General features: G+C 47.0%; 1 protein-coding gene across 1 annotated transcript; it reads right to left on the reverse strand.

The window, feature by feature from the left end:
- Nucleotides 1–317: 317 nt before the first annotated feature.
- On the reverse strand, nucleotides 318–21,002 carry LOC148841478 (leucine-rich repeat-containing protein 3-like). The gene is made up of 2 exons (XM_088917272.1): nucleotides 20,892–21,002; nucleotides 318–4,429 (listed from the first exon to the last, which is right to left on the reverse strand). The coding sequence occupies exon 2, from the start codon at nucleotides 4,322–4,324 to the stop codon at nucleotides 3,551–3,553; it is 774 nt and encodes a 257-aa protein (XP_088773398.1). The 5' UTR covers nucleotides 4,325–4,429; nucleotides 20,892–21,002; the 3' UTR covers nucleotides 318–3,550.
- Nucleotides 21,003–22,563: the final 1,561 nt, after the last annotated feature.

Consider the following 22,563-nt stretch of genomic DNA (forward strand, 5'->3'; position numbering starts at 1 on the left):
AATCTTCAAGGGAAAAGAGAAACTTGCTAACTGCATCTGTCATGAGAGGGTGCCAGAGAAATTAATTTTAATGTCTCCAAAGAGCTTCCCCATAAATCTGAAGCCATTACTAATGCCATCTTTCTACAGATTTAATCATGCACCACTTAATTATTTAATAGAGTCTAAATCTGGAGTTGTACTTTCCTCTCTTAGCTCCTACCAATTTGTTTCACTTTAACTGTCGCCACTATCTTTCCGAGTCTTTGCTGAAGACTCCGGTGCAAGAAGTTTCCAACGGGAGAAAACCAGACCGGGGAAGAAAGGAGGCATTTAGTAACTGAATACTTTTTTTAATTGGGTCTTTGGAAACCATTTTCATACACATAAAAAGTAAATGAGGGTGGGGGAGGGTACAAAGAACTGTAAACTTCCACAATTTTGAAAAGCCTAGAGCTTGGAGTGACAAACATCAACAGGGATCCTTTGAACAAGTACGAAACACAAACTTTGCTTTTTAATTCCTTGCTAGAACACTGAGAAACCGATTGAAGTGGTGGCGGCAAAGCCTAATGTGTTATAAACAAACAAAGGGTGACGCTTTCAGTGAGCCCCCTTATCATGACCCCAGCAGCACTCACAGCAGGACATGAGAAGGTGACAAATAAAAGAAGCTAAATGCTAAATGTCTAAAAAAGAAGCTAAATACCCTGGGAAAAGACTGAGAGAATGAGGAGGGTAGATTAGACATTTTTTTTAGAAAGCCGGTACTGTGCTTTTTGGAACAAAAACAGCAGGTGCAAGAGGCCGACTCCATGAGCCAAGGCACAGAATACAATCTGTTTGACGTGCTTTGGTGACGGGGTGGGGGGGGGTCCTCCGACTCCGAGGACTGTGGGAGACAGACAGAAAAGCACCACTTCACACCCAGGCTGGGCTCAAAAGGAAGAACCATGCGGCCAGCACCTCTGCGGGCTGGAAGAGGTGTAGAATAAGCTAGAATTGGACATCTTTCAACAGGAGAGAGGAACACTCCCCCATTACAGGGTCCTTTCAGGGTGCGGCGTGATTCACTTGGTTTTTCACGTGTGGATTTTGCGAGTTGCAAGGAAAGTAAGTGTTAAAGCCTGAACCCAGAGCTAAGAAGCTCATGAGGCCAGAGCTGTTCCTCCTCCTGTGAGACCCGCATGCACTGTGGCTGACCTGGAGTTGACTGGTACCCATTTATACAGCGTGGGGGGGGTTGGAGCAGTCAGGGCCCAGAACCTCCCTCACAGGGAGAACTGCAGCAGCTGCAGCTGGGATTTCCTGGTAGGACCCATCCTGACTCTCCACTGCCCTGTTCGTAAAGGAACAGGCAGGGCTACACGGCTCTTCTCTCAACACCATCTGTACACCCAGCCCCGCTGACCTGTGTTATGTAATCACAATGCCACACCCAGTAAGCCTTTATAGTTATTTTTTACACCATTTCAACTTTCCAAAGAGAAAAACGGTATTATCTAAGCTTTGGTGCTCTTGTTCAACCATCATTCCACTTTTATTGAGAACTTGACAATTCGCCCCCGCCCACTATCCCAATAAATATGTGCAAGAGGGGAAAATATACTCATATCCTGTGTTTCCTGTGTTATAAGTGACCCTGACATTTCTGCTTGAAAATATTAACACGTCTGGAATTAAAATAATTATTCCCCAAATTTTTTTGTATCACTAACGGCTCTCTCTCAGCTGTTGTGGAGGTTAAAGCCACTTTCTTACACCCAGAACACCTTTTCTGTTTTTGCAATTTTCCCATTGGATAAATTATCATTTCTATTTCCATCGCTACCGCACACAGTGCAACGCTGATTGCTTTGCAAAGTTAGCCCCGTTGAGATTTGCCTCTTCTGAATTGATGCTATTGCTCTTGAACTCAATGCATTTTTAAACAGCAGCTATTAATGCATGATGTCAATCAATGACAATGCTGGCTGCTACCACACTGACGGGGCCAGAACAGCACCACCTGCTGGGGGGACAGTGAATAACCTTCCGCCTTTCAAGAGCTTCTACTTAATGTAACTTAACAATCCACTTGTTTAGGACCAAAGTTTTTTTTAACAATGGGCCGAAACAGCTGTTAGGAGAAGATTAAATCACACTAATTTTGAAAAAACATGCATGTTGTAGGATAACTCATTCAGAATTTTAAAAATGAAAAAATGCTTTTAAATAACCAGCTCTCCCAAACGTTGCGAACTGCATAAAACATGACCTAATGGCCTAAAGCTGTAGTATATGACATAATATTACACTGTCAAAATAAAAAAGGATACTAGTAGAATTTTAACCATACCACTCAAACAAATTCTAATTAAGGCTTCTTGTTCATAGCTCCAAAAAAAAACAATACAGCTGTCCACCTCGCACCAGCCCTTATTACAAAGGGTAGCAAGTAAAGGGTCGTGCTATTTTCTTTAAAGGGATTGAAAAGCCAACAGGAGTAACCTGCTGTTTAGAAACGACAAGTTTCACTTCTGTACTCTGACCGAGTAGCGTAGGTGAACAGATGGATTCCAGAGTCTATTCATTGAGGACATTTACTGTACAACTGCACAAAATACTGGGGGGGGGGCATAGGAATGGGGTGCATGAAGGGGGGTGGGGGGGGAACACCTTGATTAACCACTGGCTGGAGCAGGGGGCTTTCTCAATGGAGGGGGGGGGGGGAACTGCATGTCAACATGCAGAAAATTAAATGGAAAGAAGTCATCCTTAATCTGGCCACTTTCAGACATTTCTCAAGACAGTAAAAGCAAACTAGCTTTCAGCCTCAGTGCCAGTGTCAGTGGGGATCAGCTTATCCTCGGGATTACTGCACAAAAACTGCATAACAGCCCCTCAAAATGATAAGGGACTTATTGGTGTAGTTGCACATGAAAGTTAGGTTACAGCTTGCAAACCTGCAGCAGATGCATGAAGCAGGTTTGAAGAGCTATCAACAGGACCCCCCGTTCTCGCACTGCGACCCCCCCTCAGCAGTGAGCTTCATAATTACAGGCCTTGCTAACAAAAGAAGCAGCGCTTCGCTGACGACCTTCTAAAATAAAACCTTTTTTCTGCTTTACATCTGTTAAACTGCACAGTGGCATGTTTTGATCACATACAGCAGAAATTTCCATACGGCCTAGATGCACAAAGGCCAGTTCTCGCACTCCACAGCACGCCATGTTTTAATCATAAGGTGTTCAAAATATTATGACGGCTCCAGCTGCATAAGTAACAAGCAATTTGGAGCTCGTGCTGCAGTGAAGTCCAGAGCAGTTTCCCGGGCGTGAGAGCTGTTTGGATGTGTGCGGTTCTGGAGCTCATCATGGGAATCTGAAAAGCACAACCAAGGTGCCCAGCAGGGAGGAGATGGGGGGGGGGGCTTTGATTTCAGCATGTGTGGGTGGAGAGACAATTCACCCCTCACCCATCAGCAGCACAGGAAGAGCCCAGCCAGGCTGGGATCCTTGGGTTCCTGGAGTCACGGTCCAGTGCTGTGTCCGGGGAGTCCGAGATCATCGAGGAAGAGGGGCGGGACTCCTCAGAAGCCGGTGCTGAGGGTGTCCGTCTCCGTGGGGGTCTTGCGGGGGCTGGGCAGGCTCTTGAGGTACTCCAGGTGGCGGCGGGCCTCGGCCTGGTTCTGCCGCACGTAATAGACCACGTAGGCGATCACCATGCCGAACCAGGCGAACATGGTGACCAGCATGGCCACGTCGGTCGTCTTGCGCTGGAGGCTGCAGAAGTTCACCCCGGCGTCCAGCAGCTTGACCAGGGGCTGCCCGGCGTGCTCGCCGCCCCGCGCCGAGCTTTCGCACATGATGCCGTTCACCGTCTCGGGCTCCAGGTTCAGCGTCTCCATCAGCTCCTGCAGGGCGCAGGTGCAGTGCCAGGGGTTGTGGTAGAGCCGGGTCTTGGCCCTGGTGGAGCCGAAGTCCTCCCGGTTGGCCTGGCGCAGCTGGTTGTCCGACAAGTCCAGGAGCTTGAGGTCCGGGCTCAGGTGGCGGAAGGCCCCCGGGGAGAGGTTCTCGATGCGGTTGTGGGACAGGTAAAGGTCCCGCAGGTGGGGCAGGTTCTGGAACGCCCCGTCCGGGATGGTACTGATCTGGTTCCCCTCGAGGTGGAGGCTGACGGTGTCCCTGGGTATGTCCGTGGGCACCTCCCGCAGGCCGGCGTTGGCGCAGTGCACCGTGCCGCTGTCCCAGGCGCACTGGCAGCCCTCCGGGCACAAGAGGGCACCCTGCCCACACAGGGAGAGCACCAGCACCGCCCAGCGCAGCTGCTCTGACAGCGATCGCGCGTGCCAGCTGCCGCCCATCTCCCTAACATAGCCGACACCACTGGGGCCGAGGAGGAGAAGGAGGCGGAAGAGTGTGGCGGGTCAGCTTACGACAGCCTCCATCTGGAATCCTGTTCGGCAGCCCTATGTACAAGAGAAAGAAAGAGTGTTTAGCGTGTTTCTTCAGGATGGATTTAGACTCTCTAATAGTGATACACACTGTAGCCCACAACTCGTTATAGTTAACGCTGTTGATAGCCTTTAGTCTTGATTTTAAAGCGAACAGTGATAAATCACGTTATCATAGTGAAAAAAACAGATTTTTGTCTCCTATCAATCTTTTATGCATCTTCTGGAGGTCTACATCCCTGCAAACCGCTACACACCAAAATATATAAACACAGTTCTCTGTCAAAAGCAATTATGACCCTTAATTTACTGTGCTTTAGGTTATTCTCCACTGCTCTATAAATAATACATCTCAAAAACAGAAGAAAATTGCTGCAGTCTGGAGTCTTATTTCTAATTCTGTGGATTAGTTACAGGTGTCTTAAAAGCAGCGTTTGTTTGTCAGTTCATTATCACACGCTTACAGCAATGAATTATTGAAGACAAGATCCACAGTGAGGCCTGAAAGCTTTGCTGGAGCTCTGATCGGTTTTACAGTCCAGCACAACAAAACTAGCCTGACACAAGCTGAGCGCTAGAAGACGTCCTTGGAAAAAACATCTGATGATAACGCAGAGATACATTAGTGGAAGGAAGCAACAGTGCATAAAAAATCGTATGATGGAAGTTTCAGGTCTGAGATTTTACCAACCCATAGACTGTTAAGGTCAATTCATGAAAGAACAAAATCATTTTCACACAGACAGGATAAATCCGTTTGTTAAATTCCATTTGTGTTTCATTTTAAGCAGAAATAGTGTCAGTGGAGCTGCAGGCAGAGCTGTTTGCTCTGGATTAGATATTCTATATGAATTCCTATGGGTCACAGGGTGTGATCCTTCACATGAGGTGTTAAAGAGGGTCTGCAGTCCCAATTTCTCTGACCAGTTATTAAATCTCGATATCAAAATAAATTCATTGACGGTATAGACAAATTTTACAAATTTTGAATTAAGCACAAAATTGTGAACTTTGTGAAAGTACTGTAGGTTGCCATGTCACAAACTCATATTCAAGTTCCCCTGAATTGCCCTTCCTGCTCACTAGTCACCATCATGACATAATGTGATGTACAAGAGAATAAGTACAGGTTGTGCCGCAGGCATTTCAGTGCAGAAAGTTTCCAATGTGATCTGCATGCAGAGTTAACAATTAGTATTTGTCAGCAAAACCATCTCAAAGTCGAGAGCAGTATTTCTATTGGATTAAAAGAGATGTATTTACAGCCACAACACGTCATCAGAAGTTTTGTTGCCTCATTCTGAATAGCAGAACATGGTGCTGCACGTACCTAGACATTTTGTCTATTTTGTGATGTAAATTGGAGGTTTTACAAGTTACTGTGTACATCTTACTTTAATTGCGGTTTGAAGTACACTCATCAATGCTGATTCTTTCTCACCCCGAAATGTAAGAATAGCGATGCAGTTCCCCTTTAAACTGAAGTTCTGATTAGTTGTATTCATTAAAGATGCCATGGTACATCACACACACACATCACATCACTTTATTAGCCCTATACAATTTCTTGCATTAGGAATTTGTCTTTTCGCAGACCCCAGCTTGCTCTCCATGAGACACACAGACAGGGAGAGAAGCTCTGCTGACCCCGATGTATCAGCTCATGAATAACTTCCTGTTCGTTCTTGCTAAGATATAACCTGTCTGACTACCTCAATTTAGCTGGTGAAGTAAGCTCTTTCTCTCCTGCCTAGCTGAGTAGCTGGCACAGAATGGCTATTTCATGGTACTTAGTGACAAAGGAAATGAGATAAATCTTTCTGACGCACAGAAAATGCCTTGGCAAACTTGGTCAAAAGTGTAATTACTTATTAAATATTAAAATGGATCGAACATTAAAAACTCTCAGTAAAATGTACCCAGTAAAGTAGCATGTTAACCCTACCCTTTTTCTTATTTCCCATGCTTTCAGTGTCATTCACTTTAGAATTCTAGTATGATGTTTAAAGTGACGACCATGGTCTGTCTGATTTAAGATACATAACTCTTGAATATCCACAGTCTGAGAAATCACTATTAATTTAGCAGAGCTGAAGTGAGGGGAAGCCAAATAGAATTTAACCACCCAGAGGAAATTTGCTTAATTACTGTAAGTAGCTATCAAACATAATTGTTGACTTCTATGCTACTGACGTGATATATTACCTCAAGTAATACATATTCATTTTCTACTCAGCTTGACATTTTAATTAGCTAAAAATTTGTGTTCAAAGGATTTAATTACATCATGCGTTTTTCCCATAATTTTGTTTCCTTTTAAATATAACCGTTTTTTGTTTTTTGTTGTCTATGTGCCAGTGCTAACTCTTCCAGCAAAAGCAGCTTTCGGAAAAAAAAAAGTTGAAAATTCAGTTGCAGGGGGACAATATGACTCACTGTGTAGTATTGTGACCTTTTTCTGGTGTTTAAGGCAGTACTTCCCAAACTTGATCTATCCTAATCTATGTGCACCCTGGCTTTTTTCCCAGCTCCACACTTAATTAGATAAATTACTGAGCCTATAATTTTAATAATTAACTGCTGGATTTAAGCAGTTGTCAGTTTTGGAAATATCCAGAATTGTTTATGTGTAGTGGTTCTACAAAATATATTTCAGCTGGTTTAAAATAGTTGCTTTCTTATTGCATCCTAACAGAAACAGGTAAGAATAGCACTGTGTCAAGTGTTTCAATAATAAGCCTTTTTAGTTATGTGTAGTCTTATTGGTTATATACCTCCTGCTCATTAAACCAATAAATAACCTCTCAAGCAAGACAAGATCCAAAACACATAATCTGAACACATACAGTAGATCAAATCCTGTTCTGCTATTTTCACTTAGAATACCAACAGGCTTAATTGGTTTGTTATGTAAGTAATATATGTATTGGGAGTTGCCCTGTATAAGAAAGCACTCAGCTGGAAGGAGACAGGTGCACTCCAGGGTCAGGACTGGGCAACGCTGACTGCAGAGGTACAAGCTTGAGGCATCTGGTACCTGCGGCTGGCTCAGAAAACTCAGATTGCTATACAAGACTATCACTGTTCTGTAACACAAGCCCACTTCTTCACTTAATCCCATCGCTACTTGCCTTAATTAAGACGGAACAGGCGTCGTAAAGTGAAATAACAGAAAAAATATCCCCATTCAACAGTGCCTGAGAAAAACAAAACAAAAAACGCATTAGAAAGATTATGATAATGTCAATTTACTTCTGTTAGGGACAGCACAATTCTCCTTCTCTGTCTCTTCCCTGTCTGACAGCATCATCTATCTATCATCTTTCACTTCAGAGTACAGTACGCACTTGTGACAGGCCATATCTCACTCCTGAACAGGAGCAGGAGTTTCCAGCATCATTGTTCCTAATCGGATTTCTACATTGATAAATCTCTGCCTTGGGTTACTCTATGCGGACCGTCTGCTGAGATAATTGGAATAAAAGAAGACGAAGGAGAAATCAATATATTATGAGCTATGGCTCCATACAATTACAATAAGGTCCAGACATATTTAAAATGTCGATACAGTGTAACGATAACCAAAACTGTAGAAACTGTGGAGGACAAAAGAATAAAATAGAATCTTCCAAGCAGATCAATGCCATTGCACTGTAGAATTTCTGCAATTCTGTGTCAATGTCTCCACCCCAGCAGAGAATATTTTCCTTTTTTCTCCTTTAACTTCATGAAATTCACTGTTAAGTCCTCCCAGTATGAGCTATTAAACTAAAGAGTTCGTATTATACATTATATAAAAATAAAACCTCACTATATGGACATTAACATTCTTGTACTACCTGCTTATTTCATTTCTTAAATACAGTGTTTCATATTTCTAGTCCTGGGTGAAGTGGTGCGTCTGCCAATTAACCCAATTTAGGTCTTAAAAATCCAAATCACTTTATCATAGACTTAACTGGAACATAACTGCCCCCCAGGAGCAGGACAGGACACCCTGCAGACACACTGATCACCCAGGACCAGGACAGGACACCCTGGAGATACACTGATCCCCCAGGTCCAGGACAGGACACCCTGCAGACACACTGACCCCCTAGGACCAGGACAGGACATCCTGCAGACGCACTGACCCCCCAGGACCAGGACAGGACACCCTGCAGACACACTGATCCCCCAGGACCAGGACAGGACACCCCGGAGATACACTGATCCCCCAGGACCAGGACAGGACACCCCGGAGATACACTGATCCCCCAGGACCAGGACAGGACACCCTGCAGACACACTGATCACCCAGGACCAGGACAGGACACCCCGGAGATACACTGATCCCCCAGGTCCAGGACAGGACACCCTGCAGACACACTGACCCCCTAGGACCAGGACAGGACATCCTGCAGACGCACTGACCCCCCAGGACCAGGACAGGACACCCTGCAGACACACTGACCCCCTAGGACCAGGACAGGACATCCTGCAGACGCACTGACCCCCCAGGACCAGGACAGGACATCCTGCAGACGCACTGACCCCCCAGGAGCAGGACTGGACACCCTGCAGACACACTGATCCCCCAGGACCAGGACAGGACACCCCGGAGATACACTGATCCCCCAGGACCAGGACAGGACACCCTGCAGACACACTGACCCCCCAGGACCAGGACAGGACATCCTGCAGACGCACTGACCCCCCAGGACCAGGACAGGACACCCTGCAGATACACTGATCCCCCAGGACCAGGATAGGACACCCCGCAGATACACTGATCCCCCAGGACCAGGACAGGACACCCTGCAGACACACTGACCCCCTAGGACCAGGACAGGACATCCTGCAGACGCACTGACCCCCCAGGACCAGGACAGGACACCCTGCAGACACACTGATCCCCCAGGACCAGGACAGGACACCCCGGAGATACACTGATCCCCCAGGACCAGGACAGGACACCCTGCAGACACACTGACCCCCTAGGACCAGGACAGGACATCCTGCAGACGCACTGACCCCCCAGGACCAGGACAGGACACCCTGCAGACACACTGACCCCCCCAGGACCAGGACTGGACACCCTGCAGACACACTGCCTCCCAGGAGCAGGACTGGACACCCTGCAGACGCACTGACCCCCCAAGGAGCAGGACTGGACACCCTGCAGACACACTGACCCCCCAGGACCAGGACTGGACACCCTGCAGACGCACTGACCCCCCCAGGAGCAGGACTGGACACCCTGCAGACACACTGACCCCCCAGGACCAGGACTGGACACCCTGCAGACACACTGACCCCCCAGGAGCAGGACTGGACACCCTGCAGACGCACTGACCCCCCCAGGAGCAGGACTGGACACCCTGCAGACACACTGAACCCCCAGGAGCAGGACTGGACACCCTGCAGACGCACTGACCCCCCCAGGACCAGGACTGGACACCTGCAGAGATACTGACCCCCCAGGACCAGGACTGGACACCCTGCAGACGCACTGACCCCCCCAGGAGCAGGACTGGACACCCTGCAGACACACTGACCCCCCAGGACCAGGACTGGACACCCTGCAGACGCACTGACCCCCCCAGGAGCAGGACTGGACACCCTGCAGACACACTGACCCCCCAGGACCAGGACTGGACACCCTGCAGACGCACTGACCCCCCCAGGAGCAGGACTGGACACCCTGCAGACACACTGACCCCCCAGGACCAGGACTGGACACCCTGCAGACGCACTGACCCCGCAGGAAAAACCCAACTGGAAAGTTCACATGAACCTTCACATGAAAAAAAGGAAACGCCAGGAGCACATTTCTTTCTTGCTCAGATTCCCCCCAGGTTGTTCCGACAAGCACACTGTTGTTTAGTAGTTAAAGAGGAGAATTCAAAATGCGGCCACTCAGGAGTTGAGCATTTTCTCGTCAACAGCAGGGATTAAGAGCTGCCAGTCATTCCCACTGACCACGGCAGCGTGACTGGCATTTTATTTTTAAGGGCCTTAATTAAAAATAAATCTTGAAGCAATTGCCGGTTGTGGGGTTAATGAACAGAAACGAGGCATGCAAATGAGAGCTGCAAAAGGAGCACCTGCTTCAAGCTTCCCACCGCCCCGCCCTCGCAGGATCTGAAACCTCCAGCGAGCCCGTTCTCTCATCCGGGAGAGAAAACCCTCTCTCTTTCTGCCTTTGAAAAATACATTTCAGCCGTCGCGGCGTCACGCTACTGTACGAGCGCCGTCTTTGCTCGGAGAGCCCAGTGTGCTGAAAAGATACAGGCTAAAAAGTTTGAATTCTAGTTTAAAATTACAGTATCGTACACAGAGTCAAAGAAATAACTACATGGAAGTTGCATAAGATGCTCTATTTTTGTAAGGGAACCAATGAACACAAAAATCAGCTTTCAATACTATGTACAGCATGTAGTCCAGGGATGACCATCTCTGGTCCCAGAGCACCACAGCCGTGCAGGTATTAGACGTCATCCTTAAATTCTCAGTTTGTAACAGCTTGCAATATGAGTTTTGATCAGATTGGTAATTGAATTGATCAGGCAAAGTCAGGGGTGGCCAGTTGTGGTCCCTGAAAACAAAAGCTGGGGGGAGGCGTGAAATTAAACTACCTATTTGCATATATCTCCCGCTGCAGTGGTCAAGCGGTGTGATAGGGATGAATTGAGGGTGACCTATCAGATCTGGACTGGGGCTGTGTGAGATAAGGGCAGGCCTCTCATGATGCAGGCTAACGATGTCCCTGTGCTTGACCATTGATCTACACACCGATTGTATTAACTCTTCAAAGGCTGTTAGTCTTTCTAACCGTCTACCTCTGCTGCTCTATCTGGCGGCAAAGCATTGCTGGGGGATAACCACAGCCGTGGGCTTCTAACACCCCGCAAACCAGGGGGAGCTCCGTCCCTGTGCCACTCCGCTTTGTTAGCAGAAAAGCGACTGGTAGAACTGTCAGGGGAAGATTCTGGAAATATCTCTTTAAATCGTCACAAGGCCTCCAAGTATTCAGAGGTGGAGTAACTGAAAGGGACTAAATCTTTTTAGGGCTGTTTTTCAAAATGCCCCTCGCCGTTTTCTCCTCTCCTCGGCTGGCCTGGCACAGGCCCAGCCCCCTCTGGCAGAGTACTCCGTCCCGCCTGGCGACGACAGGAGCTCAGAGCAAGAGAGGGCGCTTTTTCCAGAGCGATCCGGCTGGGAGGGGGAATTAAACTGCATGTCGCTATGGAGAAGACAACCAGACAGGAGCGTTTCATTAACTCTTCCTGTGCGCCCGCAACCAAGACGCCCTCCAGGTGCTTGCAAAGTGCGCTACTCCTCCGTGATAGAAATACACCTGTCCAGTGTCACGTATACTGATCAGACGCACCTAGACATCCAGTGCTGCAGCTGGCATAAAGTCTTCACTCTCCATAAAACGAAACACAATGGGTCTAATATCTGGAGATCTGGAGCCAAAAGTCTTACAATCGCGTCTGCACAGCTTAAGAAGTAGAACCACTGGAGGCTCCTCGTGAAACTAAAATTAAAATCTGAATATCAGGGAAATTCATCTTAATAAAAGACAACTGGAGAGCAATGATACTTCACAGCAGGTGTCTGTGTGGTTTTTTCTGAGTGAGAGAGAGACGCTTCCAGGCACAACACTGAAGACAGCAGCGCCAAATGCAGTCTGACCTGGGAGACGCTGACAGATACAGCACCACAGGCAGACAATCTCCCTGGGCAGCAGACGGCCGTGCTCTCACAGATCCCTGTCTTTTACAAGAGAGCTCGGGGATCCCAAAACAGAGCAGGAATGAATACTGGGGCCAAGGTGCACTGAGCACAGAGCCCTGCCAGCACAATTCTAAACAGACTGTGGCTCACAAGCGACAGGCCTGCTCTCTGCTTATCTGTACAAGTACTTTACTTAAAAGGATGATATACACTATTAAAAGAGACAGCAGATGCTGTTCCATTTACTGCACAGGATATATACCCGCTTGCAATTAGTGAACATTAATCGTAGTACATCACTTCTAATCAATTTGGACAGGGAGCTGAAAGACACGCTGTCGCAGTGTTGGCTGATGAAGCCACATCCCTCTGCAGTACAGCCAGGGGGTGCCACATCCAGCTCCACGTCATGGAACTGTTTCAGCTCGACAATTAAACCCATTCGTTTCTTATTTAGGCATACACAGGATTTTTCTGAAGTCCCTTTAATAGTTCGTAACTCGAAACGTCCCCTTCATTAAAGATACGGTGAGCTATAAAAACAAACTCCCATGGAGCCTGGTGAGAAAGACTGGAATTATGTAGATACGAATGGGAAGAGCAACTAAGGCACGTAACTGAGATCTCAGATGATGCAAAACCCTGAGGACACCAGGCCTTCAAGGAGAAAGTAGAAGGTTCCAGACGATCCAGTCGCACACAACAAGACTCCAAAATAGCTTCTTCCCCAGAGCCGTCAAGCTGGTGACCCTGCCGCTCCCACTCACCAAACTATGATCTCTCCTCGCTTCTACCTGAACCACACAACGACTGCACTCCTACAGCACTACATACACCATACCTCCGACAACTGAATGAAAGCCGAGCTTGAACATAAAACTGCACTTGATTGAGTCTTACTATTTGATAAAGCTGTATTATTTGGCTCTGTTTGCTCTGTTTGTGTACTTTTGCCCAGTTTTTAACAGATATGGGTACTGTCAGACTGGCACCATACTCGTTGTTTACATTGTGATTGTATTTACTGTCTATTGTCTTGTCTGCAGTTCTGTATAAACTGTACCTGAGAGACTATTGAGAAACACTTTTCATTATACAATTATACATTATACCTGTGACAAGTAAAGTTGAACTGAGAAAGAATTGGCCAGATTTACACTGATAAAAGTTCTCTTGTTTAGCTTTCTGTTGCAGTATTGGCATCCTTCTGGCATGTCCACTGCAAGCCCTAAACGCTTCGAAATAACTCACACATACTGTACGTCTTTATAAACTGAACTAAAATCAATACCAGCTCTCTGCAACAGCCTGTAAATCAAAGGCCCTCAATTAAGTGACACTGCCGAACGCTGCCTGAACACACGCAGGACTCGTAATCACCCCTTCCTGCGAGGAAGCCCTGCGAGCTACACCTGTTGAACAGGGCCTCCTGGGAAGGGTCCGGCCGTTTGTTTCTCAAAGCTCAGGTCTGGCCTACAGGAGCATCCTCACACTTCTGCCATAAGGACACTTCTCTTTGCATTAACGTGCTTTCCATCCGTTACATTGTTCTCTGCTACATCACACTGCATTCAACAGCAGGAAGCTAGACAGGGCTGGGCCTGGTCAGTACTGGGATGGCGGAAGTCTAAGGAACACCAGGAGGCTGCTGTAAGCGGTGTTGGTGGACCTGTAGGTGGCGCTCTTCCTTCTAGACTAGAATTTCTAAACCAACAACTTAAACACCAACATCAGGACTTGACTACATGGTCATTAAAGATCCCAAGCTAAGAGTTAGCATGTTGAGAGTCATCCTGGTGTCCTAATTAAATCTGACTTTGCACAGTCTAGCAAAAAGTACTCCCTTAATTCAGCTGGAGAAGCAATATCTTACTGCTCTACCTGATCTGCGACTGCTGGGACAGAATGGCTAGCATATGTCATGTGGGTGAACACAGTCCTTCAGGATGAAATAGTCCCTCCCCTTAAGAAGTGCTTTGGAAGAAAACCACACAAATGCAAGGGACTATTTCTTTCCGTGTGTCATGATGTTGTAACATCACATGTTGCAGCGTAGCAAGTACAGCAACACATCTTTACAATTAAATGTGATGTTGCTTTACCTTACTGTACAAATTGTGATAGATGTCAGCTGCCTTGGATATAGACACCTCAATATCAAAAATAATAACTCAGCTTCATAGCCGGGAGCTTTGTCACACAATTGATCTGTCCTGCACTAGATCAGAACAGACAAATCTTGACTGCCTGCTGTGCGGTGGCTGTTCAAACAGCTAGCAAAACATAAAGAGCCCTCCTTCCATGCAAGAGGCTGTGAGCAGTAGAATTTTGGCTGGAGGAGAGGATTTGTGTTTTTAATTATCTGTGGATAAACAGTCCAGTCTCTGCAGGCTCCTAGATCATGCGGCAATGGAGAAAGATGTGCTTGACATCAGCCAATGCTGGGAATGATCGGCCTATTTTAATAATATTCATAGAGCCCCAAGAGTTCCTATATGTTTCCCAGTGGGGTCCCCATGGGGTGCTTGTGTTTCCCAGGAGACAACCTGGCCATTTTCTATGGGGGCTCAAATGAATTTGTAAGCTCGGGGCAGGAGTGTTATGTGAGTTGAATTGGGGGGCCACTTTACAGCAGAGCATGGTAAACAGGGGAATAACACTCACTGTATTCTGCCAAAGATGCAGAGAGAGGGATATCAAAGAATTCCCAGGTAGTGGAAATCAGAAAACAGTTTGTTGTTTTGTTTTTTTTTTGCTGAGAGCTGGAGAGAGGAACTGTAGATTTTCATCAAATAATATGAGATGGGGAGATAGGGGCAGGGGTGGAAGAAGAATGGAAGATTTACGCCCCAAAAGAGAGTTTTATAATGTAGCCCTGTACTACAATTAAAGACCTTCAGTATACCTGTGGAGAGAGGGTGTTTGTAGGTACTACACTGTAGCAGAGAGCACGACAGACTTTGCCATTAGGGTAAGGGAGATAAGAAAGTCAGTCCCTATGTATTGCGAGACTTTCACATTCCAGGATATGAAAGGACACTGGGAATTGGCTGAACAGACCTTCAGTAAAACAAAGCTAAGAGACAGAAAACTGTGCAAACTTCTCCTTATGGAATCGGGCCACTCACTCAGCTGTAGCATTAACAGACTGACTAAACCATTAAAGACTATTTCGCCGTCTCTTCTGAATTAAATTCCTCATTTATGAATTATACCTCACTTGGTGGAAATACTTTCTGGGGCCACTGTATGCATTCTGTAATCTTATTTAGAAGATACAGGCTGCGCGTGGTGGCTTTTTAAAAAAACATGTATTTTGCAATTCTCCAGCCCACCCTGCTGTAGTCTTGAGCAGAGCCTGTACTCCCAGTGGCGCAACTTCTGGAACAGAGTAGGGCTGCAGGGAAGAGGTACTAGTACCTTCGAGACAGCACATCCCAAAGACATCTGATACTCACTCAGCAGGACCTGGTAGCTTTGGCACCATGCGGAGCTTGCAGAAGAAATTGAACTGCAGTCTGGGAAAACCACTTCATTGTCAGATGGCAGGGCTCTGCATATCAGTGGCTGAAATATCGGGGGAAGGTGAGAGTAATGTACCAGGCTCCATGTGAGATAACAAAAGAACCCCCTGAACAGGCAGTGGAATTTATTCCCAAAGCACCCACAACATGTGCAGGTCCAATGCTATTCTATTCTTCAAGCAGGCTCACTCCCCTTATGAGATGGCGATGCGTGCGATGATGTGAGAGACTGAAGGGCAGATTGCACCAGTCTGGACCGGGCCGGGGATTGCATTGGCCAAGGAGAGCATTTGGACAAAGAGATACTCTCTGTGTTGAAAGAACAGAGCCTGGGCATCCAAGGGGCTCTGCAAATACAGGTGCTCATCAGAGCTTAGGTAGGTCTCTATGATCCAGGTGTCACAGGTTCGAGCTCATTCCCCAAAGCAGCAGAGCACAACTGAATGGGCGCTGTTGAATATAGGGTGGGATTAGCTAACCATGGGTCTCTGGGTTCTCAGCGCCCCCTGTGGCATCCCAGGGGCTTGCAGCCCCATTGACAGTGGAGGGGGCATGTCTAAAAAAGAAAGAGATTGAGTTCTCAGACTTCCTTTTGCTCCTACATTGTCTCTAAACACCTTCCTATAAGCCCTTTGAAGACCCTTTGAAGGTTAGAACAAATGAGGTCAGAACAGATGAACTGTTAATGCTCAGTAGTCGAAAAGTTGAAGATTTCACTGCTTTATTCCTCTTATTTCAAGCACAGATGCCACTTCCTTTCAATACTAATCTGACTGAAGCTACTTTCAACACTGAAAACCCTGGAATTGATTCGGTGACACCGTCTCCCTTTGGGAGGGCCAGCGTTTGAAAGAGCAGCTGGCAGCTGTCTGGGAATCTCAGATCTCTCCTCTCTCGTTAGTATGCGGCTGAAGGTTCATGTCCCGGCTTTGCCCAACATGATTCTGCACAGTGAAACTGTGAAAGCAAGGAGAAGAACAGTCCCTAGTGCTCATCAGATATACTCTAGACTCTGTGACATAATCATCAGTATTTTTTTCCAAGCTGAAATCAGCCTTCCTGCTGAGGATAACCTTTGCTAAGACAAGACCCAGGCCTTCCCCAACCAATCCGATCTATTGATAAAACTTTAATTGGTTATCAATAGAGCTCACACTCTCTGAACTACACTGGGTGTTCAATTTTTGATATTTTAACAGAGCAATTACAGCACCCAGAATCGAATTCCTTTCATTCTGAACATGCCACTGGAAACGTGCTGAAGAATTTCAGAGATCACAAGCAGCACCTGAGCACCTCTCTGCATGCCCTCAGTGGGTTTTTCCCACAGAACCGCCTGCCTGAGAGAAGTTACACACTCTTCTCACACCGATTTTCTAGGAGCTCATGGCTGGCATTCCTTGTGGGAAAAAGTACTCACACTCTCTGCCCAGTGAGTAGGTACAAAGCCTGTAACATAAAGCACTGGACATCTGTCAGCATTCACAGAAGGCACTAGAAACCCCCCCTACTGGAGTCTCCTGGGATCAGCCGATATACAGAGCATGCAGAGCGATTCGAATACAGAAACAGAAGCAGACTTGCTCTGGCTGAAGCCGTTACAACTGTAAGGCGAGCATCCCTCTAACACAGACTGACAGATCTTGACAATATGTCTCAGTCAGGCATCCCCAGCCAACTTGTGGAGAACCACACAATGTGTAGCTGTGTCACAAAGAGAGGAAGAGCAGCCCTCACGCCAGACAGAGGTGGGGTGTCCTTGATGACCCTGCAGTCCCACCCGGAGCTTCAGGGCTGGTGATTACAGGCTGATGGGATGAAGGACAAGCTCCACAATAGACAGTGACTAGCAGCAGCAGAGCTGCGGCTTTGAGTCGACACGAAGCAATTGGAAGACAAAATGGCAGTCCTGACTGACGCAGAGAGAGCTGCCCGAAAATGTTCGAAAAGTAAAAGACACAGGAGAAGCAGCATCCTACAAAGACACTGCTGCCGCATACAGACTAAGTCCTGGAAAGGTCTACCAGGCTACCATCTCAATCCATCCATCTTCTAAACCGCTTCATCCAGTTCAGAATCGTGGGGCAGCGGGAGCCTACCTCAGCAAGCAGCAGGGGGCGCCAGGGGGGCCAGTCCATCGCAGGACAAGCAAAGACACAAACGCACACACACTCCACCGGGGCCAATCGTTCCCAGAAGCCAATTAACCCACCAGCGTGTCTTTGGACAGCGGGAGGAAACCCACAAGAACACTGTATGAACATGCAAGCTCTACACAGGTCTGGAACTGAGCCCAGAGCCCCAGTGCTGTGAGGCAGCAATGCTAATCGCTGAGCTACCACACTGCCTCTGCGCGCCTCTCATTTCACTGCAATTGAAATTAGATTGGTGTCACAATCTCGATGATTTAATTTCGACATTGTTCCCTTTAACATGTCAATGCACGTGAAATACTAAACTTTGAACCTCAAGAGAATTTTAAATCATTTTCCTTGTCTGATATGCACAAGCACCTTGGAGAATAAAGGTGCTTACATACAGTATACAGAGTGTCAAAAGACATCACACTCTTATTTGCTCTTAAACCAGCTTATATGGTCTGGGCAGGAGTGCCTAGCTGCTACATAACTCAGCTTGCAATGATTGATGGCAACCAGAGTGCAAGGCACTATATTGATCATGTCCGGGGATGTCTTTTGCCGATATCCCAGCTGTGTGGGGTGCCTGTGGAATGTGTGGGCCCAGGTCAAGTGTCCGGACACCACAACACAAGGGAACACAATTCCAAAACAGCTCCAATTTCCACAGCACAAGGGAACACAAGTCCACTGCACGTCATGCAACCTTTTTGATCCATCCATGCACTTTCTAACCAGGGTCACGGGGGAGCTGCGGCCTAGCCCAGCCAGCAGCAGGCACAAGGCAGGGTACACCCTGGGCAGGACGCCAGTGCATCACAGGACAGACACACACACACTCTCCACCAGGTTTCCCAGAAGACAAGTGTGATTCTGGGAGGAAAGCAGAACATCTGGAGGAAACACACACAAATGCAACCTCCACACAGACAGCAGCCCGGGCTCAGAATTGAACTCTGGGCCCTGGTGTTGCAAGGCAGCAATGCAAACCACTGCACCACTGTGCCTCCCAGCCATGGAGATGGTAATCCGCAGAATGAATTTGGGTACACCATGTCTTTTCAATAGAAGGCCAGAATTTTCCTAATCCCTGATCATTTTGTGAAAATGTGGCTGCCATGTGTTATTTTGATGCTCACAGAAACATTTGATTTGACTGGTGTGTTGTGTACTTTATATTTCCCGAGGGGTTCAAATACAGTTGGACAAACGCTAGTTTTCACTAATAAAACAATAATAATGCAGACTTCCTAACAGCGGTGACATTAAAAAAAAATAAAATCTGGAAACTAACTTTAATCCGTGATGTATATGAGGAGATTGACCCGTCCACCAATCCATTTTCTGCGGTTTGGTTTGGGAAGATTTCTCGGCGCAGTCACCCGCACCCCCCACTCCAGCCGCCGCCGCCTGCGGCCTCTCGGACGAGGCGTCTTTCCCTCGGTCTGATAGCGCTCCCGCGTGTGTCCGTGCGCAGGGTGGCATCTGTGTGACACTCTGTGCTGGCGGGCGCCGGTGACCTAATTCGAGGTGCTGGTAGGTGCGGATTGTCTGGTGTGACAAGCCGGCTCTTATCTCACCGAGCAGAATTCCCTCGCCTGCGGCGCGTTCAGGAGCGCGGCTGGCAGAGCCAAGATTATTCACGACAGAATGACTGGCTCACAACAGCACAACGTGTCTTGGACAAATAGCGTTTAAGGCTTTCCCTTAATTGGGTACATCCAATTACGGGAACTGGCATCCAGCACATATAACGTTTACATAATACTGTAAACATAATATGATGTTCACATAATACTTGTTCATGATAAAATATCTTCTAGAATTGCTAGGGGAATAGTGACATTTATTCCAGAAGTGACTGTTATAGCGTTTCCAATGAATTGATGCTGGTAACGACTTTCCAAAGAACACCCTGTAATGTAAACTGCGCATTTCTTCTCGAGAAAAAAAACAGTGAAGGGTTGACGGAGTAACACAGGGCATTAACAAGACAGCTGTTACTTTACATGTGGGCATAATCACCTCTTCATCCAAACAGCGCAATGTAATTGCTTCCTAATCTCTGTCTAGGATGGGGGATTAGAATTAAATCCCTTTTTTTATTTCAACGATCAACGTTATTTTCTAAGCAGGCAAAACCTTAATCGCTTGCATTTGCAGAGCGTTTGAAATCACGACGTCAGACACGAGTCGTTGCCCTGTGAAATGTTAAACTTACTTGCAAGGGGGAGGGGGGAAAAAAAGTTCAGATCAAAGAAAGCGAGATTTAACGCGTTACTGATTCCTTGTTTTCTGATAACCCTTTTCTCTTTTAAATGCCACCGCTCACTCCAGCCCACGGCATGACCGTGATATTTCATTTTAAACCTACTTGAAAAGCCAGATATGACACCGCTGCCGACTCTGTTGTAGAATCGCATCTGTTCGATTACTCGAGTGCGCTGTACATTTGTCCATTAATCTTTACAACACAGATTTAGCACTTCAAAATTACGAACGGTTTTTACTATTGACTATAATAGAGCCACCAGAAGGACTACATGTATTAAAAAGCGTCGATCGTGTTTCTCAATAACATTACTCACCTGTCCCGCGTGGTAAGCAACAGGCATATAGCTTGCTAAAAAATAAGAAAATGACCAGCACCGTCTTAACTGGTTTTCTTCGATTAATGAGATCAATCAGAAAAAAAAGAACTGCAAGTAAAACAAAATTAACAATCTCAAAGTCATCCATTCATATCTAGACATTTAAAGTTGGGCTGCATCGTTCATTCCACCGGAAAGTGGTCGTACGAGATGTATTCCAACTTCCAGAGAATTGAACCAAAACTGAATGGCAGACTGCCGGGTATGGGCACATCCTGAGCCGTCGATCAGATGGATACATCCATTTCTCCCACGGGGAGATTCCCAGGTAAAACCAGCCACCGGCTGGAGATCGAATCTCTACCGGCCGGCATCTCCATATTTCTCAGTTAGCGCGGTAAACCGCGAATTCTTCCTTCGAGCCCGTCAAAGTGGCGAAACACGTCCGGTATCGAATTCTCTCGCCCTCTCTTCTCCTCCCCCTTTAATCGTTTTCACTTACCGTGCGTCGTTTGGCCCAGTGCAGAGGGCTATCCCCTCCAGCCCAGAACCGAACAGACCTGCGCTCGGACGGAGCTCATTCCGAGCTGCAGCGAGCTCCGCGGGCACGCTTCTCTGTCTGCTTGACTGACGGTGCGCAGCCCCAGGTGCCGGGCTCTCGCCCACAACCTGCTCGTAAGATCACAGGTCCCGCTGGCGCTTTCTCTCCCACGACGAGACGAGACGCGACAAGACGAGAGAACCCGCTTCCTGTGGCTGTGCCGGGGAACTGACACAGAGGCACGAGCGAGCTGCTGCCTCGCACATTAACCTTCTTTCAAACCATCTCTGAAATCCTCATGAATAATGCGGATTAAAAAAAAAAGCGCAGACTGGCAATCAAGGCGTTAATCGAGAATAAGGAATAACGAAACCAACAGTATCTGTACCTCTTCCATCACCCTCTGTTGTAGCATTATCTAGCCGTTATCATGGCTGACCGCAGACCTGAGCTATTAAACTATTAAATAAATCAACTATAATAATACTGATAATAATGTTATTAATATTTATACACTTAATAAGATATGTGTTTTATTGTAGGCTAATCTCTGTCCTCGTTGTTATTGCGGTTTCAGACTAAAAACCTGAAGATTTAGACGAACGTCTGGCACACGGGTGCGAGTTACTACCCGCCGAAGAGAGGCGATACTATCTAACTCGCACTTCTCTGCACGACGTGAGAAAGTAATAAAGAAGAGGTAAGCAAAATATTCAGAAATATACAGGAATTTAAAGCGTCAAACCAAGGGATGTCATGTTAAACTTCTACAGCTGACTAATAGGAACTAATTTAGAGTACCGTGTACAAATCTGGTCAACGCGTTTGAAGAAGGGTATTGCAGTTCTGGGCTCAATCCAGAGGAGAGCGACCATACGCGCTGAGAGGGCTTAAAGTAGGGTCCTACTGGAGGATACAAGTGGAAACGACACTAAATGTATTGAAAACTGAGAACACTCCAAACACTACTCCGAAGCCCTAAAAACAATAACAGATCTCTGTGCTACAACTGCTACACGGAACCCTGTCTTATTTCACAGGAACAGCCTTCTGTAAATATGACAGAAGACACAGAACACCTAACACATTAACGGAGCTCACCAACACTTCAGGGCGTCGGGTTGGCTCCGTGAATTCAAACCCCACTCCAGTGTCTTCTGGTAACTTGAATGCATTTTCATAAGCTGTTTTGTAGGAATCGTACACAGATCACCTGTAACCACCGCGAAACCGTGCTTTGTCAAAAATAATTCAATAAAAATTGTATTTTTAGTTTTCCTCCACCGGGCTACAGAAGTGCCTCAAGCAAACATCATTTCTTACAGGCCCAGCCGCTGCCCTGCGCGGTTCGTGTGACGATTAACACTATCGGCAGGTCGGGTTGCTTGATCGAGATCGTTTCACAGACCTGTTGAGTCGGATCGATAAGGCGCGCTGCCGCCGGGCAAGCAGCTGTTTCGCCGAGCGGGGAAGAGCGAACAGCCGTTAGTCGAGCGAGGAAGGCGAATAGTAATGTCGCGCATTCATTATGCTGATTTTAATCAACCAGGTCTTCGGAAAGGTTGTTGTTGACAGAGAAAGAGTTGTCTTGCGCGACCTACTGTACTACTGTACTACTGTTGTCTGATGCAGT

The sequence above is a fragment of the Atractosteus spatula genome, chromosome 1 (assembly GCF_055471065.1).
Source record: "Atractosteus spatula isolate fAtrSpa1 chromosome 1, fAtrSpa1.hap1, whole genome shotgun sequence".
In the NCBI taxonomy this organism is placed as follows: Eukaryota; Metazoa; Chordata; class Actinopteri; order Semionotiformes; family Lepisosteidae; genus Atractosteus; species Atractosteus spatula.